This window comes from Mesoplodon densirostris, chromosome 4, assembly GCF_025265405.1.
Source record: "Mesoplodon densirostris isolate mMesDen1 chromosome 4, mMesDen1 primary haplotype, whole genome shotgun sequence".
NCBI lineage: Eukaryota > Metazoa > Chordata > Mammalia > Artiodactyla > Ziphiidae > Mesoplodon > Mesoplodon densirostris.
This window is the reverse complement of record NC_082664.1, coordinates 149,071,510-149,091,215: the sequence shown is the minus strand read 5'-3', so window position 1 is coordinate 149,091,215 and position 19,706 is coordinate 149,071,510. Positions and strand designations below refer to the sequence as shown.

The 19,706-nt window shown below is 40.2% G+C and overlaps 1 protein-coding gene across 1 annotated transcript in view; it reads left to right on the top strand.

The window, feature by feature from the left end:
• Window positions 1-508: 508 nt before the first annotated feature.
• The window catches only part of BNC1 (basonuclin zinc finger protein 1), a 30,175-nt gene continuing 10,977 nt past the window's right edge, over window positions 509-19,706 (top strand). The window contains exon 1 of the mRNA XM_060095351.1: window positions 509-586. Coding sequence (XP_059951334.1) covers window positions 509-586 — 78 coding nt within the window. The remainder of the gene's footprint in view (window positions 587-19,706) is intronic.

The window sequence follows — 19,706 nt, the reverse complement described above, 5'->3', positions numbered from 1 at the left end:
CCCGGGAATCGGGGTCAGGCTCTAGGGTTTCCACCTCCAAGCCAGACACAGTGGGCTCTGGCTACTTGGGGACGGGCAGCCTTTAGGTGACAGGGCTGGACCGGGCTGCGGAGCCGGCGGCGGTGCCCCCGCCGCACTCGACATCGCCTGCAAGCGCCGGGGCGGCCGGTCCCGCGTCGCGGGTGTTGAACCCCGGCCGCACTCGGCTTCCCGGCCCCGGGGGCGCCGCGCTCCCTCGCCACCCGAGCGCCCAGGCGGGTCCCCGCTGCCGACTGGCGACGGGGCAGGGGAACGGGGGTGGGGGGTGCCCGAGGGCGGAGGAGGAGGCCGCAGCGTGGTCCCCGCTGCCCCTCGGGCGCCGCTGGCCAGACCCCGAGCCCCACCGGCCGCCTGGTTTTGCATAACCTCCTAAGGATTTGTCAGCCAGATGTGACAAGATTGTCGAGCAGAGAATGAAGGAGGAGATCTGATATTAATCAGTGCATAGCTCGGAGCCAAACTTTCTCAAATGCGGTGTAGAAACATGTTCTTCTCATTTAAGGCATCTCTTTGTGGCTGCGGGGCTGCCACCGGTCTGACTTTGACAGTTAAATGGAATGCCAACTAGCAGCCTTAATTGTATGAGTAAAGTTGTGTGTATTGTTGGGGGGAGGATCAGACACTCTAAGGTTCAGTAATGTCCCCTAGTTTTATGGCCATGCTCACCGCAGTCCTCTGAAGACAGGGCATTGAAATCGGGCCAGACGCGCCTGGTCCCAGCCAGGCCTTTGCTGTTAACACTTAAGGGGCCTAAAAGAGGCCCCATTGATGTCCTGGGAAGCCGTGTGTGTGTGTGTGTGTGTGTGTGTGTGTGTGTGTGTGTGTGTGTGTGTGTGTGTGTGTGTGTGTGTGTGTGTGTGTGTGTGTCCGTCCCATAGAGTAGATCTAGCAAGAATTTTTTTTTAATATATTCTTCTCATCGAAGCAACAAAGATTTTGGTTGGACAGTAAGTGAATTGAAAAACAGCATTTAACATATCTTTTTTTTTTCTGGTGTCCTTTTATTCCTTGCTGTTTTAATTTGATATTGGATTCCATGGGATCTTTTCATAAGATTTCTTAGATTGCTTTTTGCAAATACATGCTTACGTGTTAAAACTTGTTCAGTGATAAATATACTGACTTCTCAGCTGTCCCCAAATCTGTTGATATATATTACTAAAATTTCATTAAAATTGAATACGTCAAAATAAAAATTTTGTGCATGATGTAAAAGAGCATTACTTCAGATGTTACAGATTGTCCAGGATTTGATTTTTGCTTTAAATAGGTGTAAAAAGATAGCCACAACTTTTGCTAAAATAAATTTTGATAAATAGCTTTATCTTTTTTGTCATACCTAAAAGAATAAGATGTGAGTCATTATTTGATTTCTCATCTAAAAAGTTTGCTAACTTTAATTTCCCCAAGAAAGTGTTACTGTTTCAACTCAACTGTTGGTTGAACATGTTCTGTTATAGAAGAGGTGGTGAAATCTTAGAACAAGTACTGCTCATACTCTGGGAACTCAAATATGTTCAGACATCTGCATAATTTAATTTAGAATATCACCTGTACCCATAGTTCCTATTCCCTTCAGAATAATAAGGATTTAGCAATGTGCCACTTCTTCAGTCAGACAGAGAGAGTGGTTAGTTTGAAGTGGTTATTTGGCTGTTGACATCTACTGGGATGTGGAACGATGATCTGTTTGCTCTGGTTATAATTCACACTAGAAATGTTAGTGAAAATGGAGTAATTGCAGTGGAAGCATAAAGTTTACATAGAGGGTTATCTTTATTTTATTTTAATTTTTATGCCTCTCCCATGGATCAGTTAGGCCTGTGTCCCAAGCCCATGCCCATATTCTGTACCTCAGAAGCATCAGCTTGGAAAGAAGGATGAACCAACCCATTGGGTGAGAAGAGCCATATCGGTTTCCCTGTGGAACAAGTAATAATTGTCCTTTAAGCATACACTTATTATTTCGGAATGCCTATGGACAAATATAAATGGGAAAACATTTTAAAAGTTTAGTTTGTCAGTAAAATTAAACCACAGCATATGGGGTGAGGGGCATAAGTGTCTTCTAGCTTTTGTGTAGGCTTTAGAAGTTGTTTTGACAGTGGCCATTAAAGAGTTGCCCTGAAGGTTCCACAAGGTAAATTACTTGCAGGAGGAGCATGCTTTACCCCAGGGTGAATTTTCACCTCTACAGACGTCATTTAGAATGAGTTACTTTTGTCAGAAACAGTCCTGTTTAAAAAGAACTAGAAATATCTTAGCTAAGGTGAAATCTCAGTGCTAGAGTCAATAAATTTTCTAAATTACTTTATTCTGAGTATTCTGTAGATTTTTAAATTTTATTTATTTAGATATTTTATTTTTGATGACTTATCTGAGAGATATTAAAGCTAACTGATTCTGCACAGAAGGGGCATCTGGAAAGGGTTGTTTTTTCGGTCTTTTTTTCCCTTTTAAATCGGTTTCCACCTGAAAACCTTATTTCCTCTTATCTTGTCATTCTTTGAAGCCCTTTTTCCTAATTCTGGAAATTCCACAATTCTGGTGCAGCCCCATTTCTCTACTCAGACACACGCCTATTTTATCCAAAAAGGTGGGTCTAAACAGTGCAGACCTGCTTCACCAGGGTCCAACTTGGGGCCTTCTCAAACTTCGCACAAATAAGCAAACCAGCTATCGCTGTTCCCGTCCACACATGGACTCATTATTATAAACCAGCCTAACATATCACAAGAGGACGCTGCCTTGGGGGTTGATAATTTCACTCAGCTAATGTGAGAGAAAAGAAAAATGGACAAATAAAATGTTGTGAAGGCCAGGTCCAAACAGCCTATGTGGAGGGAAGTGGTTGTCTCAGGTAAAGTTAATTCAGGCTGCTAACTTTTTTCATAGAGTTATGTTAGTTTGTCTCCTCTTACACATTATTTGTGTGATCCTTCAGTACATGCTAGCAAACATCAAAATTATTTTCCAGGTCTACATCAGCTTCCAGAAGCATTGTCCTTGCTCTGTAGCCCTCTGATTATTTCTTTCGTTATTCATTATGAGGATAAAATTTTTATACAGACAACTGTGTTTCACGATACCCCATGCTGAATGTTAAGACAGTGATCAGGATGTCATAAGTGAGTCTGATCTTTTCTTTTCAAAAATTTCAATTGGAAAATCTAGGGGTTTTTTTACACTTCATTTTTAAAATCTAGTTCTCCCTAAGTCCCTAAAAGAAATATTTGCAAAATTTTACTTAGCAATGTTCATAATGTCATTGTCATTTTACATCAGCAGCAATGGTGAAGTTACATTGTTTGTATAGTTGAAATTATCCTGAAATGTAAATGTCTTTTTTTGTTTGGGTTTTTATTTTTTTCCTTAGGCTGACTGTTGTATCCAGAAGTTCCCTACATTTACAGTTAATGTCCTTTTGTTTTTTGTTGTCAAAGTTTTCTGAAGATTACAACTGAGGTCTCTGAAACTTAGGTTATAAAGGAAAAAAAAGTCTCCATATCATTTATATACCTGTATAGTTTTTTGTTGTTGTTGTTAGCTTTTTTAAGAAGAAATGTTTGGTTTGGTTTCTAAGGTAGGATTCACAGATTTTTCTACTTTTTATATTTTCTGTTTTTAGAACTAATAATTTTAAGGAAAAAGGCACAGCTGTTAAATTATTTTGGCACAGAGTTTATACTTTGATTTATAGAGATCAAAAGAACAAGTATTTTCCCCATCTCCCTCTTTGAACTATAAGCAGCAAGAGAAAACACTACAAGTGCCTCATGCATACTTTCTACTAACAGGTAGACTTGGCCCAACATCTGTTCCCTGAGTTCTACCTCCCACCTGCCGTTTCTCTGCCAGACCCTTCTCCACCCTCTCCGTCTTCTTTGACCGGCCTCTTTTCATCCCCATCCTTGCAGCGAGAAACCAGATTCTGTCAGTTCTCCTTTAGTGTCATTTTTATGTTGCAAAGGCTACCTGCCTGGTTTCTGAGCCTTCCCAGGGTCCCCTCTTTCAACCATGCTCGCGATAAACAGTGTCTTCCCATTGTTCAGAACGCTGATGGTTCCATGGACCCAGGAGAGAGACTCATGGCTGCCCATCTGGACAGCACCCCCCGCTTTTTGCCTTTCTCGGTCGGCTCTTGTTGCCCATGACAGAAATCTGTGCTCTGTGGCCCAGCCTCCTGGTCTTGACAGACATGTACAGGGTGAGCCTTCTTACGCCTAGGACTGTGGCATTTCCTACATGCATTGCTGAGAGAATGCCTGCTGTCTCCTGGAGGAAGCCTCCTCTGGGCTCTCTGAATAACACTGCTCTCTCCCTCTACTCCGTCTTACTCAAAACTGAAATTTGGGATAGAGGTGGAGTCTTGATTTATTTTTTTTTTCACTTTTTTTTGTTTGTTTGTTTGTTTTTTGCGGTACGCGGGCCTCTCGCTGTTGTGGCCTCTCCTGTTGCGGAGCACAGGCTCTGGACGCGCAGGCTCAGCGGCCATGGCTCACGGGCCCAGCCGCTCCGCGGCATGTGGGATCTTCCCGGACCGGGTCACGAACCCGTGTCCCACTGCACCACCAGGGAAGCCCCTTTTTTTTCACTTTTTATTATAGAGTATTTCAAGCAAAATTGGACTAGTTTAATGAAGCTTGGTGATATGTGCTTTGGGGATTCAACAGTGATCAACTTTGGGCCAATCCTGTTTCGTCTGTTTTCCCTACCCATTCTCCTCACTGTCACCAACACTAAATTCCTTTGAAGCAAATCCTGAGCATTCATTCATAAATACTTTAATATGTAGCTCTAAAATAAAAGGCTCTTTTGTTAAGAGAAACAATATACCATATAGCATCTAAAAATTAACAATAACTATGTAATGTCATTAAATTTCTAAAGTGTTCAAATTCCCTTGATTGTCCCTTTAAGTTTATATTATCATTGGTTTGTTCAAATCAGTATTCAAGTAAGGTCCATAAATTGTGTCTATTAATCTATAGGTTTACTTTTTTCCTTGCAATTTATCTGTTGAAAAACCTGGGTCATTTGTCTTGTGGAGTACTCCCCAGCCTGGATTTTGGTGGTTGTTTCCTCGTGATATCATGTAAACATTCCTCTATCCCCTATACCAAAAGGCTTGATCTAATTCAGATTTGAACTTTTGGGGCAAGAACACCCCATATGTAGTAGTATGTATCCTCCAATGCAGAGGCAGGTGACCTAGTTGTTGTCTTTTTCATTAAGAGTTGCAGAATGCTGATATTCTAATTCTTCATTTGTTTATTTACTGGAATACTATAAAGAGAATATTTGCCTCATCAGTGATTTGGTTGCCCTGAACTACAATTGGTATGATAAAGGATACATGCTTAATTCTTTCCCTTTGTTTAACATTTTTTGGTTCCATAGCATCCTCTAAAGGGGGCCAGTGAGTTTTGCATTTGTTTTTAACTGCCTTATGAATTGCTAGATTTTAACGTAGTAAATGACTCGCACTGCTTTTTAGCAAATCATATTTTCTGTTCAGCAATTCTTTTTTTTTTTTTTTCTTTTTGCGGTATGTGGGCCTCTCACTGTTGTGGCCTCTCCCGTCGCGGAGCACAGGCTCCGGACGCGCAGGCCCAGCGGCCACGGCTCACAGGCCCAGCCGCTCCGCGGCATATGGGATCCTCCCAGACCGGGGCACGAACCCGTATCCCCCGCATCGGCAGGCGGACTCTCAACCACTTGCGCCACCAGGGAGGCCCAGCAATTCTTTTTTAATGCAATTTTTAAAGTGTGTATTTTGTTGTGTGACTATGATACAATACAGCAATTTTTATTTATTTAATTATTTATTTATTTTTGGCTGTGTTGGGTCTTCGTTGCAGTGCGCGGGCTTCTCATTGCAGAGGCTTCTCTTATTGCGGAGCACGGGCTCTAGGCGCGTGGGCTTCAGTAGTTGTGGAAGGCGGGCTCAGTACTTGTGGCACACGGGCTTAGTTGCCCCGTGTCATGTGGAATCTTCCCAGACCAGGGCTGGAACCCATGTCCCCTGCATTGGCAGGCAGATTCTTTTTTTCTTTATTATTTTAATTTATTTTTTTATACAGCAGGTTCTTATTAGTCATCCATTTTATACACATCAGTGTATATATGTCAGTCCCAATCGCCCAATTCAGCACACCACCATCCCCACTCCACCGCGGTTTTCCCCCGCTTGGTGTCCATACATTTGTTCTCTACATCTGTGTCTCAACTTCTGCCCTGCAAACCAGTTCATCTGTACCATTTTTCTAGGTTCCACATATGTGCGTTAATATACGATATTTGTTTTTCTTTTTCTGACTTACTTCATTCTGTATAACAGTCTCTGGGTTCATCCACGTCTCAACAAATGACTCAATTTCATTCCTTTTTATGGCTGAGTAATATTCCATTTTTTATATGTACAACATCTTCTGTATCCATTCATCTGTCGATGGGCATTTAGGTTGCTTCCATGACCTGGCTATTGTAAACAGTGTTGCGATGAACATTGCGGTGCATGTGTCTTTTTGAATTATGGTTTTCTCTGGGTATATGCCCAGTAGTGGGATTGCTGGGTCATATGGTAATTCTATTTTTAGTTTTTTAAGGAACCTCCACACTGTTCTCCATAGTGGCTGTATCAATTTACATTCCCACCAACAGTGAAAGAGGGTTCCCTTTCTCCACACCCTCTCCAGCATTTGTTGTTTGTAGCTTTTCTGATGATGCCCATTCTAACTGGTGTGAGGTGATACCTCATTGTAGTTTTGATTTGCATTTCTCTAATAATTAGCAATGTTGAGCAGCTTTTCATGTGCTTCTTGGCCATCTGTATGTCTTCTTTGGAGAAATGTCTATTTAGGTCTTCTGCCCATTTTTGGATTGGGTTGTTTGTTTTTTTAATATTGAGCTGCATGAGCTGTTTATATATTATGGAGGTTAATCCTTTGTCCACTGATTCGTTTGCAAATATTTTCTCCCATTCTGAGGGTTGTCTTTTCACCTTGTTTATGGTTTCCTTTGCTTTGCAAAAGCTTTGAAGTTTCATTAGGTCCCATTTGTTTATTTTGGTTTTTGTTTCCATTACTCTAGGAGGTGGATCAAAAAAGATCTTGCTGTGATTTATGTCAAAGAGTGTTCTTCCTATGTTTTCCTCTAAGAGTTTTAGAGTGTCCAGTCTTACATTTAGGTCTCTAATCCATTTTGAGCTTATTTTTGTGTATGGTGTTAGGGAGTGTTCTAATTTCATTCTTTTACATGTAGCTGTCCAGTTTTCCCAGCACCACTTTTGAAGAGACTGTCTTTTCTCCATTGTATATCCTTGCCTCCTTTGTCATAGATAAGTTGACCGTAGGTGCATGGGTTTATCTCTGGGCTTTCTATCTTGTTCCATTGATCTGTGTTTCTGTTTTTGTGCCAGTACCAGATTGTCTTGATTACTGTAGCTTTGTAGTATAGTCTGAAGTCAGGGAGTCTGATTCCTCCAGCTCCTTTTTTTTCCCTCAAGTCAGCTTTGGCTATTCAGGGACTTCTGTGTCTCCATGCAAATTTTAAGATTTTTTGTTCTAGTTCTGTAAAAAATGCCATTGGTAATTTGATAGGGGTTGCATTGAATCTGTAGATTGCTTTGGGTAGTATAGTCATTTTCACAATATTGATTCTTCCAAACCAAGAACATGGTATATCTCTCCATCTGTTGGTATCATCTTTAATTTCTTTCATCAGTGTCTTACAGTTTTCTGAGTACAGGTCTTTTACCTCCTTAGGTAGGTTTGTTCCTAGGTATTTTATTCTTTTTGTTGCAATGGTGAATGAGATTGTTTCCTTAATTTCTCTTTCTGATCTTTCGTCGTTAGTGTATAAGAATGCAAGAGATTTCTGTGCATTAATTTTGTATCCTGCAACTTTACCAAATTCATTGATTAGCTCTATTAGTATTCTGGTGGCATCTTTAGGATTCTCTATGTAGAGTATCATGTCAGCTGCAGACAGTGACAGTTTTACTTCTTCTTTTCCAATCTGTCTTCCTTTTATTTCTTTTTCTTCTCTGATTACCATGGCTAGGGCTTCCAAAACTATGTTGAATAATAGTGGCGAGAGTGGACATCCTTGTCTCGTTCCTGATCTTAGAGAAAATGCTTTCAGTTTTCCACCATTGAGAATGATGTTTGCTGTGGGTTCGTCGTATATGGCCTTTATTATGTTGAGGTAGGTTCCCTCTATGCCCACTTTCTGGAGACTTTTTATCATAAATGGGTGTTGAATTTTGTCAGAAGCTTTTTCTGCATCTATTGAGATGATCATATGGTTTTTATTCTTCAGCTTGTTAATATGGTGTATCACATTGATTGATTTGTGTATATTGAAGAATCCTTGCATCCCTGGGATAAATCCCACTTGGTCATGGTGTATGATCCTTTTAATGTGTTGTTGGATTCTGTTTGCTAGTATTTTGTTGAGGATTTTTGCATCTATATTCATCGGTGATATTGGTCTGTCATTTTCTTTTTTTGTAGTATCTTTGTCTGGTTTTGGTATCAGGGTGATGGTGGCCTCATAGAATGAGTTTGGGAGTGTTTCTTCCTCTGCAATTTTTTGGAAGAGTTTGAGAAGGATGGGTGTTAGCTCTTCTCTAAATGTTTGATAGAATTCACTTGTGAAGCCATCTGGTCCTGGGCTTCTGTTGGAAGATTTTTAATCACAGTTTCAATTTCATTACTTGTGATTGGTCTGTTCATATTTTCTGTTTCTTCCTGGTTCAGTCTTGGAAGGTTATACCTTTCTAAGAATTTGTCTGTTTCTTCCAGGTTGTCCATTTTATTGGCATAGAGTTGCTTGTAGTAGTCTCTTAGGATGCTTTGTATTTCTGCCGTATCTGTTGTAACTTCTTTTTCATTTCTAATTTTATTGATTTGAGTCTTCTCCCTCTTTTTCTTGATGAGTCTGGCTAATGGTTAATAAATTTTGTTTATCTTCTCAAAGAACCAGCTCTTAGCTTTATTGATCTTTGCTATTGTTTTCTTTGTTTCTATTTCATTTATTTCTGTTCTCATCTTTATGATTTCTTTCTTTCTGCTAACTTTGCGTTTTGTTTCTTCTTCTTTCTCTAGTTTCTTTAGGTGTAAGGTTAGATTGTTTATTTGAGATTTTTCTTGTTTCTTGAGGTAGGCTTGTATAGCTATAAACTTCCCTCTTAGAACTGCTTTTGCTGCATCGCATAGGTTTTGGATCATTGTATTTTCATTGTCATTTGTCTCCAGGTATTTTTTGATTTCCTCTTTGATTTCTTCAGTGATCTTTTGGTTATTTAGTAACGTATTGTTTAACCTCCATGTGTTTTGTGTTTTTTACATTTTTTTCCCTGTAATTGATTTCTAATCTCATAGCATTGTGGTCAGAAAAGATGCTCGATATGATTTTAATTTTCTTAAACTTACTGAGGCTTCATTTGTGATCCAGGATGTGATCTATCCTGAAGAATGTTCCGTGTGTACTTGAGAAGAAAGCATAATCTGCTGTTTTTGGATGGAATGTCCTATAAATATCCATTAAATCTATCTGGTCTCTTGTGTCATTTAAAGCTTCTGTTTCCTTATTTATTTTCATTTTGGATGATCTGTCCATTGGTGTAAGTGAGGTGTTAAAGTCCCCCACTATTATTGTGTTGCTGTCGATTTCCTCTTTTATAGCTGTTAGCAGTTGCCTTATGTATTGAGGTGCTCCTATGTTGGATGTATATATATTTATAATTGTTATATCTTCTTCTTGGATTGATCCCTTGATCATTATGTAGTCTTCTCTTTGTCTCTTGTAACATTCTTTATTTTAAAGTCTATTTTATCTGATATGAGTATTGCTACTCCAGCTTTCTTTTGATTTCCATTTGCATGGAATATCTTTTTCCATCCCCTCACTTTCAGTCTGTATGTGTCCCTAGGTCTGAAGTGGGTCTCTTGTAGCATATATATGGGTCTTGTTTTTGTATCCATTCAGCAAGGGCAGGCAGATTCTTAACCACTGCGCCACCAGGGAAGTCCTTGTTCAGCAATTCTTGACCAATCAAGGTGTCTGACTTTTTTTCCCCAGTGAAGCCATGTGCTCCCCTAGAGCGGACACTGAGAGTTCCTCATCTTTGTATCTCCCTGAGGCTCCCCACTGTTACCTGTACATGGTAGATGCTTTAAAAACAGACAATGACCCCCACAAAAAAAAACAATTTGTTAAATAAATTGGTTTCATTTTGTCAAACTACTAATGAAAGGTGAAGGCATGATGAACATCTGGTCCATGTGTAATTCTCCAGGTGGGCATCAGTCCAGTGCTGCCAGCAGCAGATAAGCTACCTCACACAAAAGGACCTCATGGGTTTTCTTCTCCCTTCATCCCAGTTGTCCTGGGACACCTGGCAAATGATGTTACTATTTTCAGAATCCTAGTTGTACCTCTGTGGTTTTGCATATGTTAGAAAAACAATGAAAAACGTAATGAAAAGTGTAAGAAGTTAGAGAAAAATGAGAGGAGGGAAGGTAGGGAGCAAAAACAAGAAAAAAAGCTAGTTCTAGTAAGAGAAGTTAGAAGTATAAAATGTGTGTTAAGAGGCAGAGTAGCTCCAAAGAGCAATGGGGTAGAGACCTCCCGTCCTTGAATCAAGCATTTTCCCAAACCAGGAAGTCTTACTCTGCAGCCACAGAGAGAATGGGAATACAATTTCACTGGAGATGAAAAGAAAGTAAGTTCTGTCCCCACAAGCTAAGGGTGGTCCAGCCGCTTTAGAAGATGTTTTATATTATAGATGGGCAGTTTTTGATATGCACTGTAGATTTCCAGAACTCAAACATATGAAAAGCCATTGTCTATATTCAACATTTAAAAATACAACTTGGAAAAACCTGAATCATTTTTATTCTAAAGCTTGGTGACTTTTAAAAAGTGATTTGTGATTTAGCTGACTGGGTCCTTTGATTTCAAGTTGGGAAATTATGATTCTCAGAACTGAGAATCTGACACAGTCTTAGAATCTCACATTTAAGAGAGGACCATAGACTCTAAACTTGGCCTCAGTGATCTCTACTAGTTAGCAGTTTTTCACATGATTTTTATGTGTCACTCTCCACGGTCGATAGGAAGATCAATGTGTAAATTAGGAACAGCATTTGGCTGCTAGTAAAAGAGCTCCTTAATAATGGTTGCCATCCTTTCTGCTCAGCCATCCTTAGGGCTTGACTTCGAGGTTGACCTCAAGTTTGCATCCATGAGGTCCAGCCATCGTGTTCTTGTTCCAAGAAGGAGGAAGGAGGAAAGGCAAAGAATTCCCCCAGCTGAGTCAGCTCCCATTTATTTTTATTTTTTTAACATCTTTATTGGAGTATAATTGCTTTACAAATGGTGTGTTAGTTTCTGCTTTATAACAAAGTGAATCAGTTATACATATTCATATATCCCCATATCTCCTCCCTCTTGCGTCTCCCTCCCACCCTCCCTATCCCACCCCTCTAGGTGGTCACAAAGCACCGAGCTGATCTCCCTGTGCTACGTGGCTGCTTCCCACTAGCTATCTCTCTTACATTTGGTAGTGTATATATGTCCATGCCACTCTCTCACTTCGTCCCAGCTTACCCTTCCTCTTCCCCATGTCCTCAAGTCCATTCTCTACATCTGCATCTTTATTCTTGTCCTGCCCCTAGGTTCTTCATAACCTCTTTTTTTTTTTTTAGATTCCATATATATGTGTTAGCATATGGTATTTGTTTTTCTCTTTCTGACTTACTTCACTCTGTATGAGAGACTCCAGGTCCATCCACCTCACTACAAATAACTCAATTTCGTTTCTTTTTATGGCTGAGTAATATTCTGCTGTATATATGTGCCACATCTTCTTTATCCATTCATTTGTCGATGGATACTTAGGTTGCTTCCATGTCCTGGCTATTGTGAATAGAGCTGCAGTGAACATTGTGGTACATGACTGTTTTTGAATTATGGTTTTCTCAGGGTATATGCCCAGTAATGGGATTAGTGGGTCATATGGTAGTTTTATTTTTAATTTTTTAAGGAACCTCCATACTGTTCTCCATAGTGTCAGCTCCCATTTATAAGGAGCTTTCTGTAAAGCTCCACCCAGCCACTTCTGCTTGCACACATTGGTCAATCCTTAGTCCCCTGGCCACCAAAGGAGACGTGGAAATTAAGGTTCCTTTACTAAGGCAGATCAGGCAAAGGATATTGGATGGGTGTCTGTAATTAGTAAGCATGGTGCAGCTTTCTCATCTCATTATTCTCTTAATACCAGTGGAAAGCTTACCAAGTATCAGGCCCAGTGCTAGCCACTAGGTATTGGTTTGGAGTTTCACTTTTGTTGCCTCTTTAGGGAATGATTCATTATAGAACAACTTTTTGGAGGTTTTTATCATGGGTATTTTTGGTAGCTCTGTCTGTGCAGAGTCAGATCACTAGAGCCCAGAGGACCTAAGATCTTGCTTGTTGTAGGCCTGTTAGCAACAACAGTTAGCAGCAACTGTGCTAATCGGTCTTTTCAACTCTCTATCTGTATATCCTCATTAATATGACTAATAGGCCTCTGAGATAGGCAGGAACACATATCTAGCCCATTTTATAGTCAAAGACTCCAAGGCATGGAGCTGAAGGTTATATGGCTTAACAAAAAGTAAGACATAGACTGAGGACAATCATAGATTGTACTACCTCTCAGTGAAAGATGCTCAGTGTGATGAGGCAGAAGGAGTTTAGTCTCCCCAGCTCTGCCTCCAGAGGTGTCATTTTAACAGGCAAATCATATTAGTTTCATACTTTTTTCAAAGGCTCACTGTTAGACTTAGGACAAAACCATGCTCCTTGGCCTGCCCCACAAGATCCTATGCACAGTGGTCTCTGTCACCTTTCTGACCCTCATTTTCTACAATTAACCTTACTAACTCCACTCCAGCTACCCTGGCCCCCTTTCTGTTCCCTGAGCACTTCCAGCCTCTTTTATGCCTCAGAGCCTTTGCATTTACTCTGCCCGAAACACTCCTTCAATCTCCAGTTCTTCACTGGCTCCCTGCCATGCCTTAGGACTCAGTTCAAGTGTCACCTCCTCAAAAGCCTTTGATGATGACCCTGTCTAAAAGGCACTTACCACTACTCCTGCTTCTCCATGCCACCCAGTAAAATTGCTAGCAAAGCTTTCTGCTTATTTCTTCAATAGCACTTACCTTATTCTGAAAAGGTATTGTTTGTTTGTTTACTTGTTTATTCTGTCTCTCTCTTGTAGAATATAAGCTCCTTGAGGTCAGGGACCTCATCATTCTCGTTCAACACTTTAGCCCCCAGAGTTTAGAATGCCTGGCTCATAAACACTCAGTAAATATTTATTCAATGAATGGGGTTTCTTTACCATGTGGAACTTTAATATCCTTATAGTTTCTGTCGAGATTAAATGAAACCATAAATATAAGTGCAGTTAGTACCAGATACTGGTAATTCAAGATATAATCTGTGCTCAATATCCAGATTTGAGACCACCCTCAAGTAGCCTATATTTTCCTAGCTTCCTCATCTATAAAACGGGGTGGTGGTAAGAAATGAGATAACACATAGGTACTGCTTACTGCAGTGCCTCACACATAATGAATAAGCAATCAGTATCATAAACTATGTGACCTTGGGCAAATTACAATCTTCCATAAGTTTGTTTCCTGAGAATAATTCCCTCCTCACAGTGATATAGTGAGGGTTGAATGTGAACACCTATGACATACGAATGCCACCATGTGGAAGGGCAGGTGTTGAAAGAATAGCTAGTCTCGCCTTTGGACTCAGAACTACCCAGTAGAATTTTGTGTGATGATGGCAATGTTCTCATCTCTGCTGTCCTGTACAGTAGCCACTAGCCACATGTGGCTCCCAAGCACTTGAAATATGACTAGACTGACCAAAGAACTGAATTTTTTATTTTATTTTATTTTAATTAACTAGCCACATGTGGTTAGTGGCTACTGTTGGACAAGGCAGACTAAGTAACTTAACCCTACAAAGTTGTCTGGCTGGTATGCAGTTCAGTTTTGTTCCTGAGCCAGATGGCAAATGACTCCCCTCAAAGGGTCAATACCATGAATCTGGAAATCCCAAAAGCCCTCTATGATTTTTCTCCTCCCCACTTCCATCTGGTCCCCCAAGAGTATCCCCCTGAATTTATCTTCAGTGATATGAAAATGTTTGCATGTACTAGAGATGAAAACAGCTTTGAAGTGGACAGTTCTTACTCTCAAGCTCAATAATTCACATCCCATCAAAGGCCTGCACTGTCCAGCAGTGGATGTCTGTGCATCTACCCCACTGTGTGCCTGCCCTGGCCACTGCTAGAAGTTCAAGTCGGCATCTACTGACAAAAGGCCCATGGCAGCATCTCCCCAAGCTGAAGGTAGAGGGTATCTGGGAGAGGAAGTGGGACCCTCAAATCTACCTAAAATCTAGGTCATAACTTTCCGTCCCCAAACTGAAAATAACCAAATCATCCATCCTATACTAGGTGTGTCAGTAATTTCTGGGTGAATGAATGAGCAAATGATCATTACAAAAAAGCAAACCAGAATTTTGAATGTTGATTTGTAGCACATCAAAGTGACTAATAACAATTTGGAAATAGTCTGATTAAAATGAGTGCGTAAAAAGCAATAATCATGTCTTGATGAGTTCGGAATGTGGTAAACATCTGTTTTATGTTTCTGAAGAATGGAACAAGTATCAGGATTCTGAAAGAAAGGATGTAAGTTTTAAGAGTTTTCCATTATTGATTTACATGAGTACTTTTTGTCCTGTAATGAGAATTTTTTATTTGATTTCATCTTAGAAGTTTTAATTTGTCTGTAGATAATGGTGCTATAATTTGACTACATCGTGGAATTCTGAGATTGGTGGAAAAAACCCAAGGGCTTTAATATTGGAAGTTTTCTTAGACACTGTAATTAGCACTTTTAGTTCATAAATAATTCTTCTGAGATTTATTTCCATAGATGTTTAATGAGCTTTATTAAGCCTTATTCAAACAGGTTCATATAGAATCACATGAATGTTTTTTATTTTTTTTATTTTTTTATTTTTTTTTATTTTTTTTTGCTGTACGCGGGCCTCTCACTGCTGTGGCCTCTCCCGCTGCGGAGCACAGGCTCCGGACACACAGGCTCCGCGGCCATGGCTCGCGGGCCCAGCCGCTCCGCGGCATGTGGGATCTTCCCGGACCAGGGCACGAACCCGTGTCCCCTGCATCGGCAGGCGGACTCTCAACCACTGCGCCACCAGGGAAGCCCGAATGTTTTTTATAAAGCAGCATTCATACATTGGAATTACAGATAAAACTGCTTAAAATTCAGTCCCCAAACTAGAAGCTGCTATAACTGTGAATAGTCAGGTTAGATCAGGGAGTGTCAACTGGGGGCAGTTGCCCCTAGGGGCATTTGACAATGTCTGGAAACATTTTGGTTTTCACAGCTGGGGAAGAAGGGAGGTGTTACTGTGACACCTGGTGGGTAGAAGCCAGGGATGCTGCTCGACATTCTACAATGCACAGGACAGCGCCCACCACAAATAATTATCCAGCTCAAAATGTCTATAATGCTGACGTTGAGAAACCCTGAGTTGGTGTCAAGAGATGCAGAAAAAAATGAGTTTCAACCTTAGGCTAGGAAATGTGCTTGGAATTGTTCCCTCTGTAGTTTCACTGTGCTGGGCCTGAGATAGTGTCACTCAGAGTTTCCTGGGGGCTTCCCATGAGTCAGCCTTCTGAGCAGACTCTTTAGGAAGTGGAGGAAGTATGTGCTCAAGGACATCTTTCTCTAATTCAGGCAGGTCCTATTTTCCAAGTAAATAAAATGTGAATTCACTTCATATAGTTCCAATATCTTGTTTTTAAAGAATGAATAGCATCTTGAGGGACATAATCCAAAAGAAGAACTTTTCTTCTTTTAAAAATTTCCATTAAAACAGTCATATTTTTAGAATATAGGTGGTGAAATATTTCAGAGGTTTAGTACTAAGTGTACTGGTAGCTACTGAGAGTATAGATGATTGGTTTGCCTGTGAGCTGACGTTCAGGGAGTTGCAGGGAAGTTTAGAAGCTGGACAACGTAGGAATGCTGCACACTGAGGTAATGACACTCTTTTAAATTTTGACAGTGTGTAGTAGAAACTAAACCATTACTCATTTTTATCCTTTAACTTCCAGTCAAGATAACTGTATAATTATGTGTGTAGGTATATAGATGTGTGTGTTTGTATATTTATCAATAATACATTTGTATATGTGTACACAAGTAGAAACTCTATAACCAAAAAGTAAAATAATTTCTGTCATTAGAGCAATATTTCTTGATCTTATTTTTCATTATTCACCCCCCACACACGCATCCAAGGAGACTTTAGAAATTTTTTTCTAATTGTGCCTACCACAATGAAATTTTAGTTTCACACCATATACTATATATCTGTTTATGTATGTATATGTGTGCTTTATACATAAAAAGAATGGAACAGTTTTCACCCTTTGGGGATGGTATACCCCAGGTGAGAATGTATGCATTATTAGAGTGAGAGACTGTTCTGATCATCTGGAGTTCTTTATGTTATATTCTATGACTTTACAAAGAGCAAAACCCTTTTACCCATATTTCCTGTTTTTTGATAGCCTGTTGAAGGGATTAGGTAACACTGTTGCTGTCTGCTGCACACGTCAGTTATAAACAGCCCTATTCCTTCACCTGAAAATCTCTGTCTAGTTGTTCTGTTCAGGCCCATTGTAATCCAAAAGAAATTGTAGATAACAGTCAAATCATGTAAAGTTTAACCTGTATTTAAGGAAGGTCACTGTTTTTTTAAAAGACTTTATTTCTTTAGAATACTTTTAGATCCATAGAAAAATTGAAAGGAAAGTACAGAGATTTCCCGTGTATCTCCTACCTCCACGTAGGCATAGCCTCCCCTATTTTCAACATTCCTCACCGGAGGGTACATTTGTTACAGTTGATGAACCAACATTTGACACATCATAATCACCCAAAATCCGTGGTTTAACCTTAGAGTTCACTCTTGGTGTTGTACGTCCTATGGGTTTGGAAAAATGTACAATGACAAGTATCTATCATTATAGTATCATACAAAGTATTTTCACTGCCCTGAAAATCCTCTGTGTTCTTCCTGTTCATTCCCCAACCCCTGCCAACCCCCTGGCAACCACTGATCTTTTTACTGTCTCCATAGTTTTCCCTTTTCCAGAATGTTTTATAGTTGGAGTCATGCAGTATGTAGCCTTTTCAGATTGGCTTCTTTCACTTAATAATATGCATTTACATTTCCTCCATGTCTTTTCATGGCTTTATAGCTCATGTCTTTTTTGTGCTGAATAATATTCTGTTGTTTGGGTGTACCACAGTTTATCTATTTGCCAACTAAAGGACATCTTAATTACTTCCAAGTCTTAGAAATTATGAATAAAGCTGCTATAAACATCCATGTGCAGGTTTTGTGTGGGCATAAGTTTTCAGCTCCTTTGGGTAAATACCAAAGAGTGCAGTTACTGGATTGTATGGTAAGAGTGTGCTGAGTTTTATAAGAAACCACCAAACTGTCTTCCAAAGTAGCTTTGTTACTATTTTGCATTCTCATCAGCAATGAATGAGATTTCTGTTGCTCCACATCCTCACAATCATTTGATGCTGTCAGTGTTCTGGATTTTGGCCATTCTAATAGGAGTATAGTGAACTGATTTTTTGAAATAATATTTTTATCAAAATATAATTCACATACTATAAAATTCACCCTTATAAAGTATACAACTGAGTGGTTTCACTGTATTCATTGAGTTGTGCAACCATCACTACTACCTGATTTTAGAACATTTTCATCACCTCAAAAAGAAACTCTGGTCAAAATTTAAACTATCTGTGTTTCAAAGGGTACCATGAAAAAAGTGAAAGGATAAGCCAAGGATTGGAGAAAATATTTGCAAATCATATATCTGGTAAGGGACTTGTACATAGAGTATATAAATAACTCTTATGACTCAATGCTAAAAAGACAACCCAATTTAAAAATGGGCAAAAGATCTGAACAGACATACAGATGGCCATCAAGCACATGAAAAGATGCTGAACACCATTAGCCGTCAGGGAAATGCAAATCAAAACCACAATGAGATACCACTTATGCCCAGTAGGATAACTACAGTAGAAAAGGCAAACAGTAACTAGTGTTGGTGGGGATGTGGAGAAATCAGAGCCCTCATAGACTGCTGGTGGGATTATAAACTTTGAAAAACAGTTTGGGATTTTCTCAAAAAGTTAAACATAGAGTTACTATATCATCCAGCAGTTCTACTCCTAGGAGTATATCCCACACACTGCAACGAAGAGTAGCCCCTGCTGGCCGCAACTAGAGAAAGCCCGCCCACAGAAACAAAGACCCAACGCAGCCATAAATAAATAACTAAATAAATAAATTTTTTTAAAAAGACAAGCAAAAAAGATAACCCTTTCCCCCCACTACCACCCATTAGCAGTCACTCCTTATCTCTACCTGCTCCCCACGACCCCGGTAACCACTAGTCTGCTTTGTGCCTCTATGGATTGGCCTGTTCTTGACATTTCACATAAATGGAATCATTCCACCTGTGACTTTTTGTACTTGGCTTCTTTCATTAGCATAATATTTTCAGAGTTCACCCATGTTTTAGCAGGTATCAGTACTTCATTCTTTCTTATTGCCTGGTGATATCCCATTGTATGGACATACCACATTTTGTTTATCCATTCATCAGCTGATCAATATTGAGGTTGTTTCCACTTTGGGGCTAATATAAATAATGCTGATTTTAAAGTTCGGGTACAAGTTTTGTATGGACATATGTCTTCAGTTCTCTTGGGCTTATACCTAGGAGTGGAATTGCTTGGTCGTATAGTAACTGTGTTTGTGAGGATCAGCCAGACTGTTTTCCAAAGCGGCTGCACCATTTTACAATCCCACCAGCAACTGATTTTTGAGTGAAGACTAGTTATATACTCCTTAAAGTGCCTTAGGCCAGATTCTCCCCTTCCCTGTCCCCACCCAAGGCCACATAGTTCCTTAATTGTCACATGGAGGGTTTAAACCCATAGTCGTAGGGCTCTTTCATCCCCTCCAAACACAGAGACACTCCCCAGTGTCAAAGCTCTCTTGAATCATACAGATTCCACACAGCGGTGCTTCCCAGGAATCTCACTGACAGAGCTCCTGTGAGAGCTTTTTCTCTTTAATAATAGATTACGTTCCTCAGGCCTCTATCCCCTTTTGAGAAATTCATCTTAAAAATACACATGAAGTGGGCTTCCCTGGTGGCGCAGGGTTGAGAGTCCGCCTGCCGATGCAGGGGACGCGGGTCCGTGCCCCGGTCCGGGAGGATCCCACATGCCGCGGAGCGGCTGGGCCCGTGAGCCATGGCCGCTGAGCCTGCGCGTCTGGAGCCTGTGCTCCGCCAACAGGAGAGGCCACAGCAGTGAGAGGCCCGCGTACCTCAAAACAAAAAAAAAAATACACGTGAAGCTTTGTTCTTAATACTAGAACTTTGTTGTCACGTACATCTCTAGTTTCAATTTCAGTTGTGTGTTTGCATACTCCACACCCCCACACCACACCCAACACTT